Source organism: Plectropomus leopardus, chromosome 3 (assembly GCF_026936395.1).
Source record: "Plectropomus leopardus strain MGB_pleo_1.0 chromosome 3, ASM2693639v1, whole genome shotgun sequence".
In the NCBI taxonomy this organism is placed as follows: domain Eukaryota; kingdom Metazoa; phylum Chordata; class Actinopteri; order Perciformes; family Serranidae; genus Plectropomus; species Plectropomus leopardus.
The window spans coordinates 30,294,889-30,313,944 of record NC_142178.1 but is presented as its reverse complement, the minus strand read 5'-3'; the positions used below and the strand labels follow the sequence as shown (position 1 = coordinate 30,313,944).

At 38.5% G+C, this 19,056-nt stretch overlaps 1 protein-coding gene across 1 annotated transcript; it reads left to right on the top strand.

Moving 5' to 3' along the window:
- The first annotated feature begins 1,188 nt into the window (after positions 1-1,188).
- cd5 (CD5 molecule) lies at positions 1,189-17,008 on the top strand. The gene is made up of 6 exons (XM_042484339.2): positions 1,189-1,440; positions 10,540-10,950; positions 12,484-12,615; positions 13,992-14,042; positions 14,751-14,816; positions 14,973-17,008. The coding sequence occupies exons 1-6, from the start codon at positions 1,389-1,391 to the stop codon at positions 15,041-15,043; spliced, it is 783 nt and encodes a 260-aa protein (XP_042340273.2). The 5' UTR covers positions 1,189-1,388; the 3' UTR covers positions 15,044-17,008.
- Positions 17,009-19,056: the final 2,048 nt, after the last annotated feature.

Sequence of the window (19,056 nt, the reverse complement as noted above, 5' to 3'; positions counted from 1 at the left end):
AAGTCAGTCTTACCAAATATAAGCAAGAAAAAAAGTAAAGTTAAGATAAAGATAAAACAAGTAGAAAAAATGCAAGATGCAAAATGTTAAAGTATAAAAAAAAGTGTAAAAGCCATAAAAAGACAAGATAAAAAAAATAGCCTTCATTCCCACAGAGTTGGTCGTTATTATTCAGCAGATACACTGAAATTTTATGTTTTAACAACGCTGTGGTTGACGTTGGGTTATGTTTTGGCACAAAACCACTTGGCTATTGTTCAGGAAAGATCGTTGGCTTAAAATACTTGGTGTGGGGGCTCGATCCCCACGGGAAAAGCAGCAATGTCTTTGTAAACAACAATCTCTTTTCATGACGCTATCCTCGACTGAAAAAACAGTCTCTACAAAACTGAATGAGCTGCTTAAAGAGCCGCTTAAAAAGCAGTGACAGGTCGGTAGAAAAAAAATGCCCAAATTTTGTGCCTAAATAGCCGTTTGAAAACAGCAACATGTTGCTTAAAAAGCTGCTAGGAAAAACTGCAGTGACTCGCTGAATCACAAGCTGCTGGTCTCAGACAGCAGCTTGGCACGCGTCTCTTTTCATACACTAAGTCACTTAAGAAACTTTATGATTCGTGTTAAAAGTATAAGCATAACATGGTTTGCAGAAATGTACGATGGCTGGACCACTTAACTAGACAGATAACACATAAAACAAAACATCATTAAAAATACACAAATGTACAATATACAAGATACAATAGTGCAAACAGGCAGGTAGGAGCAATAAATCATATACAAATTATAATATATTATAAAAAAATAAAAGGGGGCACTTAAGGTGTCGTTTCTTAACATGTAGAAAGTGAGCAATATTTAGTTTGAAATGGTACAATCTGCAGTTTTACATTTATTATTCAGTGTGATTATTTCATTAAATCACTAACACGGTTTTTGACTCCGTCGTTCACGTTGCAGTTCATCCCTCGGCCTTCCGAAGCGTTGATGCACTAACGCACTCTGTCATTTAGCGGAGGCTCATGACTCATAAACATATTTTTTAAAAAAAAAGTAAATTTAGTCGCAAGTCACGTAACTCTTCCCTTCACCTCTTCCTCCTACCTCTTCCTCCTTCCTCCCTTCTTATCACCATTTCTTATTTTCCCCACCCCTCTTTGCCTCGTCTGCGAGCTCGCTTTGAAGGGAGGAAATCTGCACTTTGCACAAACAGCAGCAGCAGCAGGCCGGGGGTGAAGTGATTCACTGTATGGAGGGAGAGAGGAGTTTTACACCTCTGCACCATTTCCTTTCTCGTCTGTTTTTCTTTTGTCGGCGTCTTGATCTGATTTGTGCCGTCTGTTCTCCTCTTGTCTTTCCTGTTCCTCTACCTGTTGTTCACTGTCACTGTGATGGATCTCAGGATTGTTTTTATCATCTCAAGTCTTTTAGTCATCACTGCTGGTAAGTGTCATATCATTTTTTGCGACATATAGAATATTGAAAAATAGAAGAAGTGGGAAAATAAACTAGTTTTGTGTGATATTAGCCTGAACCCGCTGAGATGCAGCAACATTCCCGGGCCTGAACTGAGCTGAACAGTCATATTAAAGTGTAAAACAAGCAGCAGTAGACTGACGTTATTCACTTTTTCACGATTATCCGGAAATATTTTGACACAGCCACTACACAACAAATGAGAGAAAAACAATATAGAATTTGCACAATATCTCACCATTTTCACTTTAAATATTGGATTAAGTTTTTTTCCAAATAGTCAAAATGTCTCGCCACGACAACCGCTTTAATGTGTGTCGCCTGATTGCCTGCTTGTGCCAAATTCCTGATGAACGGCTGTGTGTGCCAACACTGGGCTAACGCTCAGAGCTGCTAACTAGAGTTGACTTTACTATTGGTGTGTCGTAAAATGTCTCATCGGTGGCTCCCAGTTCTTCTCACTTCTTTTTGGTTGTAAAATCACCTGAAGTGTTGGGCTACATCAAATATGCGTTTGATTTACAAACTCTAGCGCTCAATTGCATAAATATAGTGACTGAAGCACAGTTTAGGAAGGTTAAGTCTGCGGTTTACTGTGTAAACTGTATAAAAAACAGAATTGTCTAAAAGATTAACTCCGCATGCAACGTTTTGTTGAAAGTTAAGCTGACATTTGGCTTTTTGCTTTAAATGTCAGCGTTTCTCTGGTATGTGCTAATAATAGCAACATACCATCCTCTAAAATAGTCACTTCCAGTCCTTTCTAATTCGGTTCATGCTAATTCTTTAGTTTGCGTGTGTATTGTGCGGGTGGGGGAGTGGTTTTGTTTTTTTGGTTTTTTTTTTACTTTTTATGTTATAAATTAATTTCCACCTCTGGTTAATGCTTGGTGTCGTGTTTGGTGGCTCGCTGACACGACTTCCTGCAATCCAATCGGCAGACAAAAATGTTGGCATTGTGTGTTTCTGCAAACCACAGATTTTGTATACATTGAAACTTCATTTCTTTATGTTGTAACAATGCTGTGGTTAATGTGTGCTAAGGTTAATGTTAGGAGAAAGATCATGTTTTGGCCTAAAATACTTTTTGTGACTATATCCTCACCGGAAACGCAGTAATGACTCATTAAAAATGTTCTTATCTTAAACTATCCCAGGTGAAAAATGAGCATTGGGTCGCTGAAGAAAACCCAGATTTGGTTCCTAAAAAAGACATTTTTAAAACAGTGACTGGTCGCTGAAAAAAGCCCAGGTTTGATACCTCACAACCAGATGTCACGCCATCCACCTTCAGATGACGAAGTCCGCTACTGCGCCACTTGAGAAAAGTTGATATGATACGTATGAAACTTACAAATGAACAAATTCATGGTTTGCAAAAACATAATGCCAACTTTTTCATCTGGTGAGCGGGCTGACCTGCAACGGAAGTCAGGGATCTATTACAGGTTTGCGCTAAACAATATTTTCAAAATGTCGGTAAAACACCATTGCGAGATGACTGCGTTTCCATCAAGTGATGTTTTGCGACTTTTGTCGCAATGTTATGCTGCTTCTCCTCTGATAATAACATTCAAAGAAGCTTGGCGATGGATTTTCAAAACATTAGCAGCTTTATTTCTGTTGCAGCCACCGCACTAACCGTCATTATTTCCAATCCAAGGCGACTTACGCGAGTTACGCGAGCGATAATGGATTGACAAGCCATTTCTGGGAGGTGATAGTCCACGATTTCACAGAGGAATTGTGGATTAAAACTTCCAGGTGATCCACTCAACTTTTCAAGAGTTATATGATGCAATAACACCTCTTGTAGCGCCTGCTGCATCATGCCCGAGGGAGCCAGTTCCTACGGACTCTCTTTGTACATCATGTGACCAATGCAAACAAAAAAGTGTTTCTATAAATTTGGCAAAATATGGCTTTTTCGAATCGCCTGAAATACCACCTCATGTGAGCGTAACAACTTTTTTGTGTTAACTGGGAGTTGTTTGGGTTTTTTCAAAAATTGATGTGATTTCAGTAGGCATATTTCATATTTGTAATTTCAGTTTGCACCATTTGAAGGTTAATGTAAAACTGGCCTAATGTCACCATTTATGTTAATGACACCTGTGCTCTGACTGTTAGGGTAAGTCAAATTGTCTGCTGTGAAAAAGGTCTATCAACCCAGTCAAGTGAAAAACAATATTGAGAGCATGAATTGCTAATTTGCTAATTTGCACTGTATAAAATTTTTGCCGGTGCACCTTTTGGCTGGATTACTTTAATTCCACAATTGTGGCCTTTTGTCTACAAGACAGTCATGGAGGATAAAATGATTGTCACCATGGAAACTCTCCACAGATGTACTATTCCGTCTCTGGTATTTAATTTAATTTTTCCATTTCATTTATTTTATTTATAATGACAACAAACATAAATCAAGATTTCTGTAATTGTGCCAGTGTTAGCCATCTGGCTAATTTTCAGCTATAGTCCTTCTGCAGGATGTTTTGAAACATGTAAAAAGATAAAATTCACATAACAACAGCAGCAGGACACCATAAAGACAGCAACAGCTACAACAAACAGGAACTCCCAACACAGAAAACAAGCCATGCAAAGTAACAAGAAGCAGGAGAACAATAGTACAAAATAACAGCACAGCAACAACATACAGTGTTTTTGCACAAATAGCCACAGACGCGGCCTGAAGCAACGAAGCATAACATGCAGACATGCAGAGTAGCAACAAGAAACAGCCGTAAACAGAAGCAGAGATAAAATACAAGAGTCATAACGTACACCTTAATGAAATGTTAAAAGATGCAGTTATTAGTTAACAATATGTTCGTACGCACTAAACCTCTGTGCAGTCTTTTGGCATCTGATACTTCAGACTTATGCATCTGTAATCGTTCTTCTTGATCGTATTTCATCATCTCAGTAACCTAAAACATGTTCCCGCCAACGCAGCTGTGTTGTTTTAATACTGTCCTTCCTACCATGTTTCTGTCTGAACGCACGGCCCGTAGTAGTTGTGAGATGAGTGTGGGACTGAATGCGTTGACTCACAGTGACAACCCCATAAAAGTTACTACAAAAAAACATGGTTCGATACTTGAGAAAACTAAATTATTGATACCAATACTAACAATACTTTAAGTTTAGTAAGTTTATCATTCTTTACAAATCATTAGAGCCTCTCCTTTGAGTTTTAATTTCCGGCTTTTATTTTTCTTAAAATGATGTTTCTTTTTCTGTGTCCCTACCTTTTCATACACTGTATTTAAACATCAAACACTTTTTAAAATCTGTTTTCCTTTTAATCTGAGGATGGTAGGTTTGTCTGTTTTGCTTTGCTGCATTTGTAAAGCTTTTTGTAACATGGATTTTTAAGACTGCTCTATAATTGCTAATAAAAATTGCTAGGTACTATATAAATAATTTTTTTTTTTCAATTTGGATGTAATGTATAGTCAGCAGTGTAGAAGTTTAATTAGCAGTAGTTGCTGATGGGAATCAAACTCCAGACCTGAGCACTGATGGATGGGGACTTTACCTAAAACACCCAAAGAGTCAAAAATCCACTTCGGAAAATCCACTGCCGTACACACATACAACAGCATGTGTGATATTTATTATGTTTCAGCCTGGGATCCAAATTTTCTTGATTCATTTTCATCGTCAGTTTTGATTCATCAAGACTGTGACTGGAGAAATGAATGTGAAGAAAACTAGACGCAGTTCTCCTGTGCCTTTTCTTAACAGGTATTTTTAACTGACAACATTTTTTACATGTGACAGCAGGAAAAGCACAGGTTTAAAAATCTGATAGATGTATTAATTTATTTTTTTTAATTTATTTAAAAGAGACCACATACAGATTAAAATATAAATGTAACCATTTGCTTCTGCAGTCCTTCAGCAGGTCAGAACGAACACACAGCACAATGACGTGATAATATAAAGTTGCACAAGCAGAGTGATGGATGAATTTCATTTAGCTGCTTCAGTTTCAGCGTCCTGGTGTTCTTCACCCTCATGACTCAGTAGGATAATGTGAACCGTAATTTAATTTAATACAGGGAATGTGTCTGCATTGAAAACAACATAAAGGCTGTTTGGGGAAAAAAGGGAATATCATAAATTGCACATTTCGTCTATTATTAAGTACTAAAAGTCTGGCAGTGTAGATTATTTCCACCTTTTTACTTAACAAGCACACTTGTTTCAATATATCGATTTTTAAATTAGACAGAAGAAGGTAGATTGCTTCTGTCTTAAAGACAGGTTGTACGTGTCGTGCTAAGGACATAGTTTTTGCTGCTTTTGCGGGTGGTGCACAGACGTGGATGATGGGTCTCTGGACTCCAGCTCGGCCACCGATCCAAAAAATAAAAAATAAAAAACAACATCAGTGTTCATGGATGGGAAGCTACTGAAGAATTATGTCATTAGCGCTTCACAAGAAACTCCCCTTACCTTTGTTCCAAATCAGTATTGTATTGATTTGACCTTTTTCTAAGTAAAATCAAAGAGTAAAAAAATTATAGAAATAAAACTAAAATAGAACATTAAAACAGCACGGTAATGAAAACGAATACGCACAATATAAAACTAAAATATAACCCTTAGCAGCAAAATAAAGTGACAAAACAAAAACATTAAAACATAAAAACTTGTGCTGATAATAATATCACAATGTTTACTGTATAATTAAAAATAAAATATTTCATATATTTGTATTCACCCGGTACGCAACCACAAGTTCTGAACTCATGTACAGTTTTAAAGTAATTGTACATCACTTGTGAATTCTAATTTGTGATTCAAATCTCTACTTCGCTGTAGGGAAATATTCCAGTTAGTTATTTTCAGATTCAGATTTTTCATGCAAAACATGATCAGTTTCTAAGTTATTCTGCACATAATATAATTACGTGAAATGCAGAGATACCTTGGTGCAGTACTTCTTACATCGCTGGTTACACAGCGAATGGTTTTATATTAATTTTTTGTGTTGTAAGATATTAAGTCTACTGAACTTCACTAAAACAAATGTAGGCATGTTTCATCGTCTTTATTAAAACAATCTGATCGCAAATTTAGTCTTTCTTTACTCGTTCAAAGCGGCTTGACATCTTAAAAGGTTATTGTGTATGTTTTTCACTTGATACCAGCAAATCTCACAAATTGTGCAAAATGCATCTCTGATTGTAGATCATTTCATGGTGTATATGAAAATTCTCCAGTGTGAGATATTTTGGGATATAATTGTTACATTTATTTAAAAAAATGCAGGACATTCATTTAAATCAGTGCATTTAGTTATAAAATGCAGTGATTTAATTTATTGGATAAACGTGACAAACCAAACGAAGTGAACTTGTTGAATTTTCTGTTGAACTGAAGTGAAGCCTTAAATAACACTTGAAGTTTATAAAAAGTATATAAAGAGCTGCCTGAAGGAGCAGAAGAGAAAACAGAAAAACAGACACCGGCTCGCTGACTCCATTCAGACAGCTCTCAAAACAGAAATGAAAAAACTAATCCAAGTAATTTCTAAAATTTTTGATTCAACTTTTAAATCTTCGGTCCACTCAAACACATTTTTGCATTTAACCGTAGTGGTATCTAGTCATGCATACAGTTTCGGTTCTGCTTGCAGAAGCTTTGAAATCTTGCCGCTGAAACTTGTGCTGCCACCCCAATACAGCGGCACTGAATTGAAACAGGGTTGTGGTGTTCAGAGTAACAAAAAAAGGCCATTTTGAGTAGAAAAATGTTCCCAGTAAAGACCAAGTATCTGCATGGCTAAATACCACGATGGATAAATGATAAAATGCGTGAACTGGCTCTAAAGTTACTTTTTGTTGTGTTTATTCACACTGTGAAGTTTCTTAATTAAAAGAGTGAAAGAAGTGATTATTAAACTAATCTTTTTTTGTCTCCAGGGTTAAACCTTTAGGAGACCCAATGCTTAACCTCAAAGATTTTTATTTGTATTTATTTTCATTTTTGTGATCATGGATTGACAAAAATAGATTTTAGATTTTGGCTCTTTGTGCTGCTGATATGGCTGCAGACGCAGCTGCTGCCGTGACTATCGTCAGACTTCTTGCAGATGACTGCTGATAAATTCTCAAAAAGATCAGTATAACATTATCCTGGAAAATGTGTCGAACTAAACAGTGCTAAAATATATTGACATTTAGAAGGTATTTGCTCCAACAACAAAAATCTACTCAGAGCTACTGCTGTATTCAGATAATAATGTAGTATCTTGCATCAGTAGATGCCTAAACAGGCTTATAAGTGAAGCTATCAATAGGTGTGAGACCAAATACAGAAACTTTAGGAAAACATAAAAAGTAAATTCTATATGCCCTCATACTTGACATGCATCAGATAAACTATGCTCATTTTGTATGTGCATTATTTCAGTCTAATTTGCCTAATTTTCCAAGCTTTAGAAATAAAACTAGTCCATACTTTACCACCCAGTCCAGTTTTTGTTTTGCCTGATAAAAGTGCATGCAGTTTATCATGTGAAGTATGAAAGTGCACTCAAAGCACAAGGTCAGAAGGTCATGGAGGTCACTAAAGCGTGAGAACATGTTTCTGCAGAACATGTCCCCTCACGTTAGGCAAACGTCAGTCATATGTTTCCCTCTGATCACTACTTAAAAGATTTAAAAAGTCTTGAATTTAATATAATTTAATATTTAACACTTTCTGTGGCCGTATTTTGATAATGACGCCTTAGAAAGTCTTAAATTTGTAAACAGAGTCTTGAATTTCATTTACAAATGTCTTCATTTTTTTTACTTGTTCTTTTGCAGTAGTGTTGCTCGGTACGCGCCCTGCTGTGTTCTGATGCTATCAGACTGTACATGATGCACGCTGTGTTTACTGTCTGCCCACCATCATCGCTGGCGCTCTGCTCTGTGGGCCGAGGCGGCGATATGTCGGCTCAGCACAGACTCCCCGACAGAACATTCATAAACTGTACCTGAATTCATGTAGGATATTACGACAGACACCCCTTGTTAGTCCCTGGTGCAGTTTCCATGGTGACAGCAGATGCCACATTCACTCATGTCAGTGACCATAGTGCTTCACGTTCCAGGCGCTGTGTTATTTCCCTGATGATGCTTCATTTATTTTACTTTATTTAAATAATTTAATTGATAGGACAGCACAAGTGTGAAAGTGGGAGAGAGAGTGGGGATGACGTACAGCAAAGGGCTGAGTCCGGAGTCAAACCTGCGGCCGCTGCAGCGAGGACACAGCCTCGATACATGGGGGCCCGCTCTATCCACTGAGCCACCAGGCGCCCCGATAATGGTTCAGTTTAATAATATGATTGTGCAGCTGATCAGTACTGCATTCATTCTTCTGGATGATGGCCTGACGATGTTTTACCATCCAGGGGAAAAAAATTGTCAGCGACAGTCATCATGTTGCATTACATCCTTCACACTTTTGTAAGTGTGGCCTTAAATTTAATTAAAGATGGTATTAAAAAGGTCTTAAAAAGTCTTTAATTTAGTTTGAGAACCCGGGAGTACCATGAAGCTGCGTAGCGATGTGAAAGACTGGACGTCCAAATTTCTGCTGCTAAACTTTATGGATCCTGAGAACCTGCAATATTGTAACACCTAGTTAATCTGCCATAGCTCAGCTTCAGACTGTAGAAAAATCCAGCCATGTTACTGATAACAACCATCAGCCCTCATAACCCAGTTTTAAGCTCTTTGACTTTTCCTCTGCCAGATCTGCTTCTTAAGGCCTTTTAGATGTTCCAGACTCAAAAGAACATATCAGCATTGCACATCTCTGCAAACCACACAAACACTTTTTAAAGGTGTCATATCAACATTTCTGAAGTGACATAGTGTACGAGCTAACTTTGTCATTGTCAGCTGGAGGGGACAGTTGTGTGTGTGTCACCTAAGCAAGATGCCTGCAAAGGTGCAGGCTGCTGCAAAAGCTGTCGTTTTTTGGGGCCTCATCACCGTGTTTCCAGCAGCTTTTTATGCGTCGAACGGGGGTGTTTTTCAGTGATCCTGTTGCTTTTTTTCCAGTGGGGACAGCACCATAAACAGCAGCCTTTTTTTAACCCCGACATTGCTGCTTTTCCAACAAGGATTCTGCCCCTAAACAAAACATAATCAACAGTTATTGAAACGTAAAGTTTAATGTATCCACTTTAATATAACATGCAAATATAACGTATCCGTGGTTTGTAGAAACATTGCATTCAATTTCAGTTTTGGTTAGAGTTCATTTTAAAATTTTATTCATTACATAGCAGACTTTACCTTGTTTTTAATTCATTAAATCAACTAGTTTGTGTCAGCTGCTCCAGACTCCAGCTTCTAATGATGTTGGTGATTGAGAAATCCCCGTATAGATGCCTCAGTCAGCGTGCAGTTTGACAAGTAGTTGTTTTTGTTTTGTTGCTCTAAACAGCTCTCAGTGGCATCAGCTAGTACACACACACACACACACACACACACACACACACACACACACACACACAGTATTACAGACATTTAATATATTTTATAGCTCAGGATATTACAAAATAATTTCTTCTGCACAAGAGCATGAAATGAAATGTAAACTACTGTAATACTGTGAGGAAGATTAAGAAATTAGTGTCTTTTAGTTTGTCGTTTGAAGGAAGCCTCACCATGTCTTGCAGTGCAGCGTGAGAAGCTGTAGGACTTTCAGACGGCATAGCTATGAGCAAGGTTTAAACCAGACTATCACAGGGTTAATAGTATAACCCTGACATTATCGCAAAGCCTGTTGGTTTTTACTGAAGATGTCAATTTTTAAAAACTTCTCACAAATGTGAAGTCCCTGAATATCAGCAGCCTCAGTTTACATTATTACATCTGTATCGATATCATCAAATGAGCCAGACAAATTTTAAAATCCAGTTAAGTACAGTCAATAGTTTAATTAAAATTCTAGTTTTACGTTGATGTTGGTCTGAACAGTGATACTCTTCTTGTTGGATTTTTTTGAAGCAGTGTGTCGATCTGTGTTCTCATTTGCTCTGTCTCCCAGTATCAAACAAAACAACAGCTCAGCCGGTTTCTGCACCCACTCCGACCAACAGCACCAGTGAGAGGTGTTCCTGCCCCAGTGCTACTCCAGCAGCCCCTGCTGACTCCCCCACCCCCCCCAGCACCTCTGCACCTGCCCTGGACCTCCTCACAATCGACTGGAAAAGTAAATGTGGCGGACACGTTAAGCTGATACGCATTTATCCCTCCAACTCCTCCTCGCCGGTCTGTCACAGCAGTGAAAACCACATCCGGAGGGTTTTGGGAAATGTGTGTGTGAACCGGAAAGGTTGTAACGACACCACACGACCCTGGGTCAAGGGTGCTGAGACGGACGAGATTAGTTATGACATCACAGACAGTGGAGCGAAGGAGACGAACCGCTGCATGGCGCTAAATGTCCGATGCACAGGTTGGTCTACTGCCTATGTGCTGTTGCATCTTTGCATGCCTGTGTGTGTGCGTGTGTGTGTGTAAGTGTGGTTTGACATTTTGTACTCTGCAGCTTTTAAGAGGATAACTTCATGTAGTGCATAACCGCGGAAGATGTGCAGCCTAAACATACACAAGTAAGCAAAACACTGTTATACAAACTATAAAAACTAAAACTATAAGACTCAGGATTGTTTGGGTATTTTAGCACCCATACCAGTTTGAGCTCTGTACTACTTTCACTATCTGAGTGTAAGTTGTCTTTATTTTTAAATAATCCATAGAAATCAAACTTCTCAAATGCATCAGGAACATCAGATTTAAGAGTAAGTACAGAACTAAGAATATGGCCGAGCATTCAGTGCAACATTCAGTGAAACATTCAGTACGCTACGGTTTTCAAAGCTCTTTTCAACACAAATGTCACAAACAGGAGTGGCTTCTTACTGAAGAACATTGTCTAAAGGAGGAAATGAGATTCACATAATTAGGACTCATTCAAATTTCTCTCAAGTTTACTCTTAATTTTGTGTTAAGTAAACAAAAAAGCGAAATCAACTCCAAAATCTCACTTGAACATAAGTCGCCTATTAGCATAGGTAACGTCCCCTAGTCACTATACAAAGACAGGTAATGTGCTGTATGCAAATAATAATAATAATAATAATAATAATAATAATAATAATACATTTTATTTGCATAGCACATTTCATACAAGAAATTCAGTCCAATGAGCTTTACATCAAAGGAGTTACATGCACTGAGTGCTTCACATGAAAAGAGATATAACACTTAAAGAGATAATAAAACCCACTTGTAAAAATGAAATAAGATCAGAATAGAACACATAGCATGCATCTTCACATAGATAAAACCTACTTGATAATACTAGTAAAAGTAAGATAAAAATAAGGACAAAGATTTAATTTACAGAGTGCAAAACATAAGAGGTAAGATGAAACCCATTGGGATGATTTAAAAAAATAAAGCAAAAAAAAACAATTAACATAAACAGAATGAATAAAATTAAGGAAAGTACATCATTTTAAGAGGTTCAGCAGTGCATAAGTGCAAACCAAAATACAAAGCAGTTAAGTCAGAGCTAGTTAAAGGTTAAATTGAAGAGATACGTTTTCTTTTAAAAAGAGAGATGCCACCAAAAAAAGGCTATAAGTGAAAGAAGAACTTGTGCACCAGTAGTGGTAGCAGTTTTAACAGGAGGAAAACACTATTTGACAAGAGAAAAAGACTTTGACACAAAACCTGCATTGCTTCTGCAAATGGCAATTCAGACGATGCAGCTTAAGTTCTGCTTGCATGGGCGAATGCATCCACTCCCAGTGAAGTGGAGACCTTCATCATGTTGTAATCAAATCATAGCTCTCCTGTCAGAAGTACCTTAACATTAAGTGAAGGCAGATAGTGTAGATAGGAAGCAAAGCATTCATCGTGTGTGTGTGTGTGTGTGTGTGTGTGTGTGTGTGTGTGTGTGTGTGTGTGTGTGTGTCTCCAGCTGAGGTCCTCCCAGATGTGCAGGGGCAGCTGCAGGCCTACAAAGTGGTGACAGCTTTGCTCTGCTGCGTGCTGCTGCTCCTGTTACTGATCCGCTTCACCAGACCCACCGTCAAAGCCCTGCAGAAGAGACGTGAGTACACAGACACACACAAACACACATTTAACGCAATAAACCCGCGCACATAGGTGCATATTAATGCATGTTTGTATGCAATCAGTGCTTAGCTTAGTGACCTGAAAACTCTGATATTTTCAGATTAGGACTCGTCAGATTAAAGATTACGTCCAAGAAGGACTGTTGGTTTAAATCCAAAGGATTCTGCTGGACTGAAACAGCACAATAGAACACAATAGAACAGACTTCAGATCAGATTTGACTGATGATGACCTCACAGCTCAATAACTTTAATAACTTTAGTCTTTAGATTCAAATGTCGCTTAACACTGATTGGTGCTTCCCTGCCCACCTCAAACCAGCGAGAAGAGCACAGAGAGAAAAAAAACAATAGAGGAATCTCTCTTTCATATGACAAAAATTCAAACTGCTGTTACAGAAAATGTGCTGATGTAGAAACCCATAACTTATAGTAAGACTTGGAAAACAAATTTTGAGGGCCTTAAAGGGTCGGCTCACGCAAACCTGAAAAATATATTTGCACTTACTCTCATGCTATCTACCTGCAAAGATAGGTTTGCTTTGTATGTCCAGCCCAGTCGCCAGAAGAAAATGTTAGCTTGGACATTTCTGCAAACCACAGATACATTACATTTCATACGTATCACATCAACATTTCTAAAGTGATGTAGCATATGAGCTGACATCCGGACGTGGAGGGGATGGTGGATGGCGTGTCACCTAAGTGAGACCAACATATAACAAACTTGGTTGTAATTTAGTGAATCATTTCAGTGTTTCCGGGGGCTTTTGTGGGACCAAACATTTGTTTTAGTGACCCATTTTTTTCACCGGGATAGTGTCACACAAAGCAGTTGTTTTTATACAGAGACATTGCTGTGTTTCCTGCTTTGATTGTGCCACCAGAGACACATATTTTAAACCAAAGCATGATCTCTTCCTAGCCATAACCAGGGTGTTTTTGTGCCTACACCTAACCACATGTTAACCACAGAATTGTTGTAATGTTAAGTTTAACGTATCTGTAACATAATAACGTGCAAATATGACATATCCCTGGTTTGTAAAAACACACAATACCAACATTTTTTCGAGCAATTGAGTTAATATTTGAGAGTTAGAGTGCCCTGTAATCATGTAAAATCTGTTAGTCTTTGCAACATGCAACACACCATAATCACAACTCACTGCAGTAAAAAAAACACACAAGGTCTCACAATGTTCACACAAACACAAAGTCCACGACAGTTCCTTGCAAAAGACTTTCAGACTGTGACAGTATTGTGGTCACAGCTGGTGGTTCTATGAAGTATTTCTGCAGTATTTACATGCATGTTCTGTGGTTTGGTTGTTCTGTTGTCGGTTTTCAGTATCAGACAGGAGGCAGAATCGCTGGATTGGACCTACACAGAGTCATAGCGGTGAGTCACACACACACACACACACACACACGCACTTAACACAAGGCTACTGAGTGAAAGAATAATTTGTTTATCTACCATAATGCATGCATGCACTCATACGCACAGTCTTAAAGAATTAGTGTAGTGATTTTTAACTTTTCCTCACAATTAACATTAAACTGTGCATCAAAGACAGATATATTGTATTCCTCTGTGCCATCAAGCTCTAATGTTATCCAAACTCTATTAAACACACATCAATCATCCACACTGTTAAACTGGGTGACACATTTCTTTATAACCATAAACGCACACACACACACACACACACACACACACACACACACTGTAATATTATTTTGACTCAATCTCTCATACAACGTCCTGCTGCCCCAAATACTCACTTGAGTACCAAATGTGGATTACTGTAATCTGCCGCTGAAAATGTCCCCAATAAAATGCACATTTTCCTCCCAATTTTTTCTTAAAATCAACAGTCTTTAAAAAAAAAACAAAAAAATGTATATTTGTGAGCTGTTTATAAAAATTAATGTCTTCAGTAGGAACCAAGTGGGATTGAAGCTGAGAGCCGCAGACAGATTAGTAAAAAAGAGACTAACACATTGTTGGTTTGGCTCTGCGCATGAGATTTGGTGACAATAAGAGCAATGACACAAAATTATCCATTTTAAAGTTAGTCTCTCATCTGTTTGTGTCTCTATACAGTGTCTTACCATCGTGGAAAAAGTGCAGTTAAAAACAATGATGCAGAGAAGAGAGTGTCCTACCCTGGTAACACACACACATACATACACACACACACACACACACACACACACACACACACACAAAATTAGAACGTTAAACCAGCCATACAGTCATATAATTAGCTCACAGTCACTCTCTTGGTTTAAATGTGGCTGCTCTTCCTGTTTCTTGTCAAATCAGCTCTGGAGCGACTGGCAGTCAGTGACAGCAGGGAGCCTTCATCCAACAGGAACAGTGATTACAACTTCTGACATGTGTGTTCTTCCTGCATCATCATCATCATCATCATCATCATCATCATCATCATCATCATCAGGGCTAAACAAGTTTCTGGATTTAATCTTTGAGAGTAAACAAGCTTGGAAATGACACCAGAGCAATTTATAACAACCTGAGTTATGTATCAACTGGACGGTTCACCCCCAAATCAAAATTACATATTTTTCTTCTTACCTGTAATGCTATTTATTGCTAGATTATTCTGGTGTCAGTTTTTGGGTGTTTAAGATATTTGCTATAAATCTATAAGCTGTATATAAAGACAACATGACCGTTCCCCCGAAGTGTAACATTTCAATCTCGATCGCCCCCTGGTGTCTGTCTGCGGTATAGGTCATAAAACCCGCCCCTTCATGTTAGTGAATGAATATGGGCTGAACAGAAAACTCCAAGTACACGTCAAATACATTTTTCCCAAAGGTGGTTTCTGTCATTGAGGGTAGTTCTCGTCACCCTGATGTTTGTTCAAGTTTTTATTTTATTTTTTTAAGGGTATTATTTGGGCTTTTTTGCATTGATTTGATGATAAAGTTCAAGAGTGAATGAAGGAGAGAAAGGGGATGATATACAGCAAAGGGCTGGGGCCGGAATTGAACCCACGGCTGCTGCAGTGAAGCTGTACACTCTGTACATGGGGTGCCCTCTCTACCAACAGAGCTACTAGACGCCCCGATAAGTTCAGTTTTACTGAGTTATTAAATTGTACAGAAAGGAGATTTTACGCCATGGCTGACAATTGTGACAGCCAATCGAAGCACTGGAGTTCAAAGTGTCTGCTCCTGACTGGTCAGACGGGTGTTTTGCCAGGAACTCCCCCACCGCGTATATCGCCACTGCGCAGACTCCAGCTCCGAATGACCTCACCAGTGCAAGATGGCAGAGCCTGTATCCCGGATATTTTAGCTTCAATTAAGCATAGTGGGGGTAAATGGGGACGTGTCGTCAGTCTTTATATACAGTCTATGGTATGACCACACAAAAGGAGGCATTCATCAACTAATAGCTCATTTAGCACCATTTAGATAGTTAATATACGTCTTAGCCAAGGAGGAGGATACCAGAGTGCAGTTTGGTAGACAAAATAGTTCCAACATGAAACCGCTCACAACAGCATCTGTGGATTATTTTGATTTACCGGGTCACAATTTCTGGAAAGAGACGTTACTGTAGAGTTTTACTTATACCTCAAGCCGAGTGTCATCATTTCCCATTATACTGGAAAGAAGGCAGACGCCTCTATGGCCGATATCTTAAACGTCACAAATCACACTTAACGATGTAGACTGATATATAGAACTACATGTAAGAGGAAAAATATGTGTTTTTGTTTGGGTTTTTTTTTTTGTTTTAACTGTTTCTTTAGGATATGCTGTTGTAATGGAACTTTACAGTATTTTGGGAAATCACTCAACACTTTGTACATGGTGTTCATACATTCATGTTTCAGCAATTAGCATTGGAGTTACTCCTTTAATGACAGCTGGCACAGCAGAGAGTGCTGTGACTGCAGCTCAGAAAGTCCTGAATGGTTTTGCCAGTCTTGCGCTCCGTCCGAGTGACAGTTGGATATATTGGTGACGAATTTGTTTGCTAATTTGCTACAACATCAAATAGCTTGGAAGTTGTAAGAAGATTTTTTTTTACAACTTTACTAACTGTTTCCTTATTCCAGTCTTAGTTTTTAGCTAGACTTTACACATTCTGTATCTAACTGTGAACTACACACAAAAAAATGATAAAACTGAGAAACTCATTAAGTTTTTAAAATGCTGGAATATTCCTTTAATTGTTAAAACATTGATATAAAAAAAACACTGACAATATTGATTCAAAACATTTAATTCACTGAAATTGTAACGTAAGTTTTGTTCCTTTTGTTATTTGTGATTAATATTGTGAACTTTTTGTTTTCAGTAAAAATGATCTAAGTCGTTCGACCTGATTTGTTGTCTTTGAAGTAGGTGAATGGAAAATGTTGTAGATTTTGGAGATGACAGTGAGACAAAGAGGAGGAGGAGGGAGTGAGAGATGAAGGTGGTTACTAAGTGCAGAGATGCGGTTTCCTCTGCCGTTGACACCAACTTCCTGTTTGTGTTATTTCTGTCGTAACCTGTATATCTTTCCCCCTCTCATCCAGCTTCCCTCTGTCTTTCTCTTCCTTGTTATCTACTCGTGTCTTTCAATTCCTCACTCTTTTAATTTGTCTCTTGTCTTCTCTTTTGTCTGCCTCTGTTCTCGTCTTCCCTCTCACTTTGTTTTTGTCTCCTGGCTGGTGAAGTTTAGGTTCATCTGTTCATCACACATCTCGGCCATTGATTGGATTTTAACTAAAATTGACTCTAATTCATATTGATCTGATGTCACACAAATTCAAACTAAGAAGAAATGTACAAGTTCTTTTTTTATATAATGAGGATTGTAATTTATGATTTAAGTTTGTATATCACACTAAACCATTTTAGATTTCAGTGAGTAGTAGGCTCTTTTAAAACCTCTGTACTCTCCATGCTCAGCAGCAAACAGCAGGCAGACACAGTGGGAGACCAGTTGGTAATTTCACCACTACCAAACCAGCAGGGGATGATCTTCTTATAGATGACATAGGCAGCCACTGGGTGGCGCCTAAATTTCACCCATACATACATACATTGTATATATACTCAAATAAAGGGTTATGGGTTACATTTTGTATTCTTGGAGCTGGACTGTTCATTAGGAGCACTATTTGAATATATTCTGTTCGGTTTTTTATGGCACTGCACTGTCTGACAGAGAAGCAGAACATCAGGTGCATTGAAAGTAAAACTTAGCCGTTCATTCAACAGCATCTAAAAGTTCACATTCACTCTCAGCAGCTGCTCCTGCATCCATCTATCTGATCAGCTGTGAACAGATAAACTGATCAACTGTCCACCACACGAGCCAGAACCTACTGCTGAGGAAATAAAAGACAAACTCATGGAGAGACAGTTGATATCTTTACTATAATTTCATACAATATCTGCCTCCTGTTGAACTGTGTTTCACCTGCCTGGTTTTCTATCCCTCACTGGGCTACTGCCTCGTTCATCAGTCTCCCAAAAACAGGCTTGTTTCTACTGTAACTGTGTGTGTGTGTGTGTGTGTGTGTGTGTGTCCATCTGTGTATGAGTGGGTGTATTTTGCCTCGTCCTCCGCTGGTCAGGTCACGGTATGAGATGATAATCTGGCCTCATTGCAAATGTCCCATCCAGAGAAACAATGACAGATGACTGCAGATTACAGCTGCAGATTATCCACCAGGGGATTGATGCAGGGGGACAGAAATGGAGGGAGAGGGGGAGAAGAAAGAGAAATAGAAGAGCATGTGACATATACAGGATGATGAAGAAATGTCAAGTTATGGATGAAGGAAAGACAGAAAGAAGAAGGAGCCCTCTGGGCAGGATAGAGATTGATGCGAGAGGATGTTTGGAAACAATGATATGTGATGTTTCTGCAGTTACCTAGAATGGATTCACTAGTGTTCCTGTAAAAACATGGATGTTTGAATAATGAATGGTATCATCTATTTAACTGTGTCATATCAAAAGGTGTGCGTCAAAGTTTGATTGACAGATGATCTTGAGGCTTCGGTGTTAAGGAATTACCAGTTTTATTGTCAGTGTTTTCTGCAGCAGGTCACTGAGCAAATGAAATGATTACCTAAATTAGGTCTGCATGAACGTGCAATATAAGGTCTGTTTAAATTGAGGAAATGTCAAAGGAAAGAAAATCTACAGTGTAGGCCAACAGTATATTAACATCGTGACCAGTCTTGTCAGCTGCCAGCAGCATTTCATGCTTAAGAAAAGGTGCCTTTTGGCATCGTGCTATAGCACCAAAAGCACTCAGAGCGTTTACATGCACAGTTTAGTCGAGCTACAGTCATAGTTCAATTAGGCCATTTCATTTGACTACAGCCCTTGTCCTAGTATATATGCACTGGAGGATAATTGATCCGATA

What these genes read in the sequence shown, in the direction of transcription:
- cd5 (XM_042484339.2), top strand. Translation starts at nt 1,389, where the DNA reads ATGGATCTCAGGATTGTTTTTATCATCTCAAGTCTTTTAGTCATCACT. An exon ending in TCTTTTAGTCATCACTGCTG is followed by an intron (nt 1,441 to 10,539) that starts GTAAGTGTCATA and finishes TCTGTCTCCCAG; the next exon opens with TATCAAACAAAACAACAGCT. An exon ending in ACCTACACAGAGTCATAGCG is followed by an intron (nt 14,043 to 14,750) that starts GTGAGTCACACA and finishes GTCTCTATACAG; the next exon opens with TGTCTTACCATCGTGGAAAA.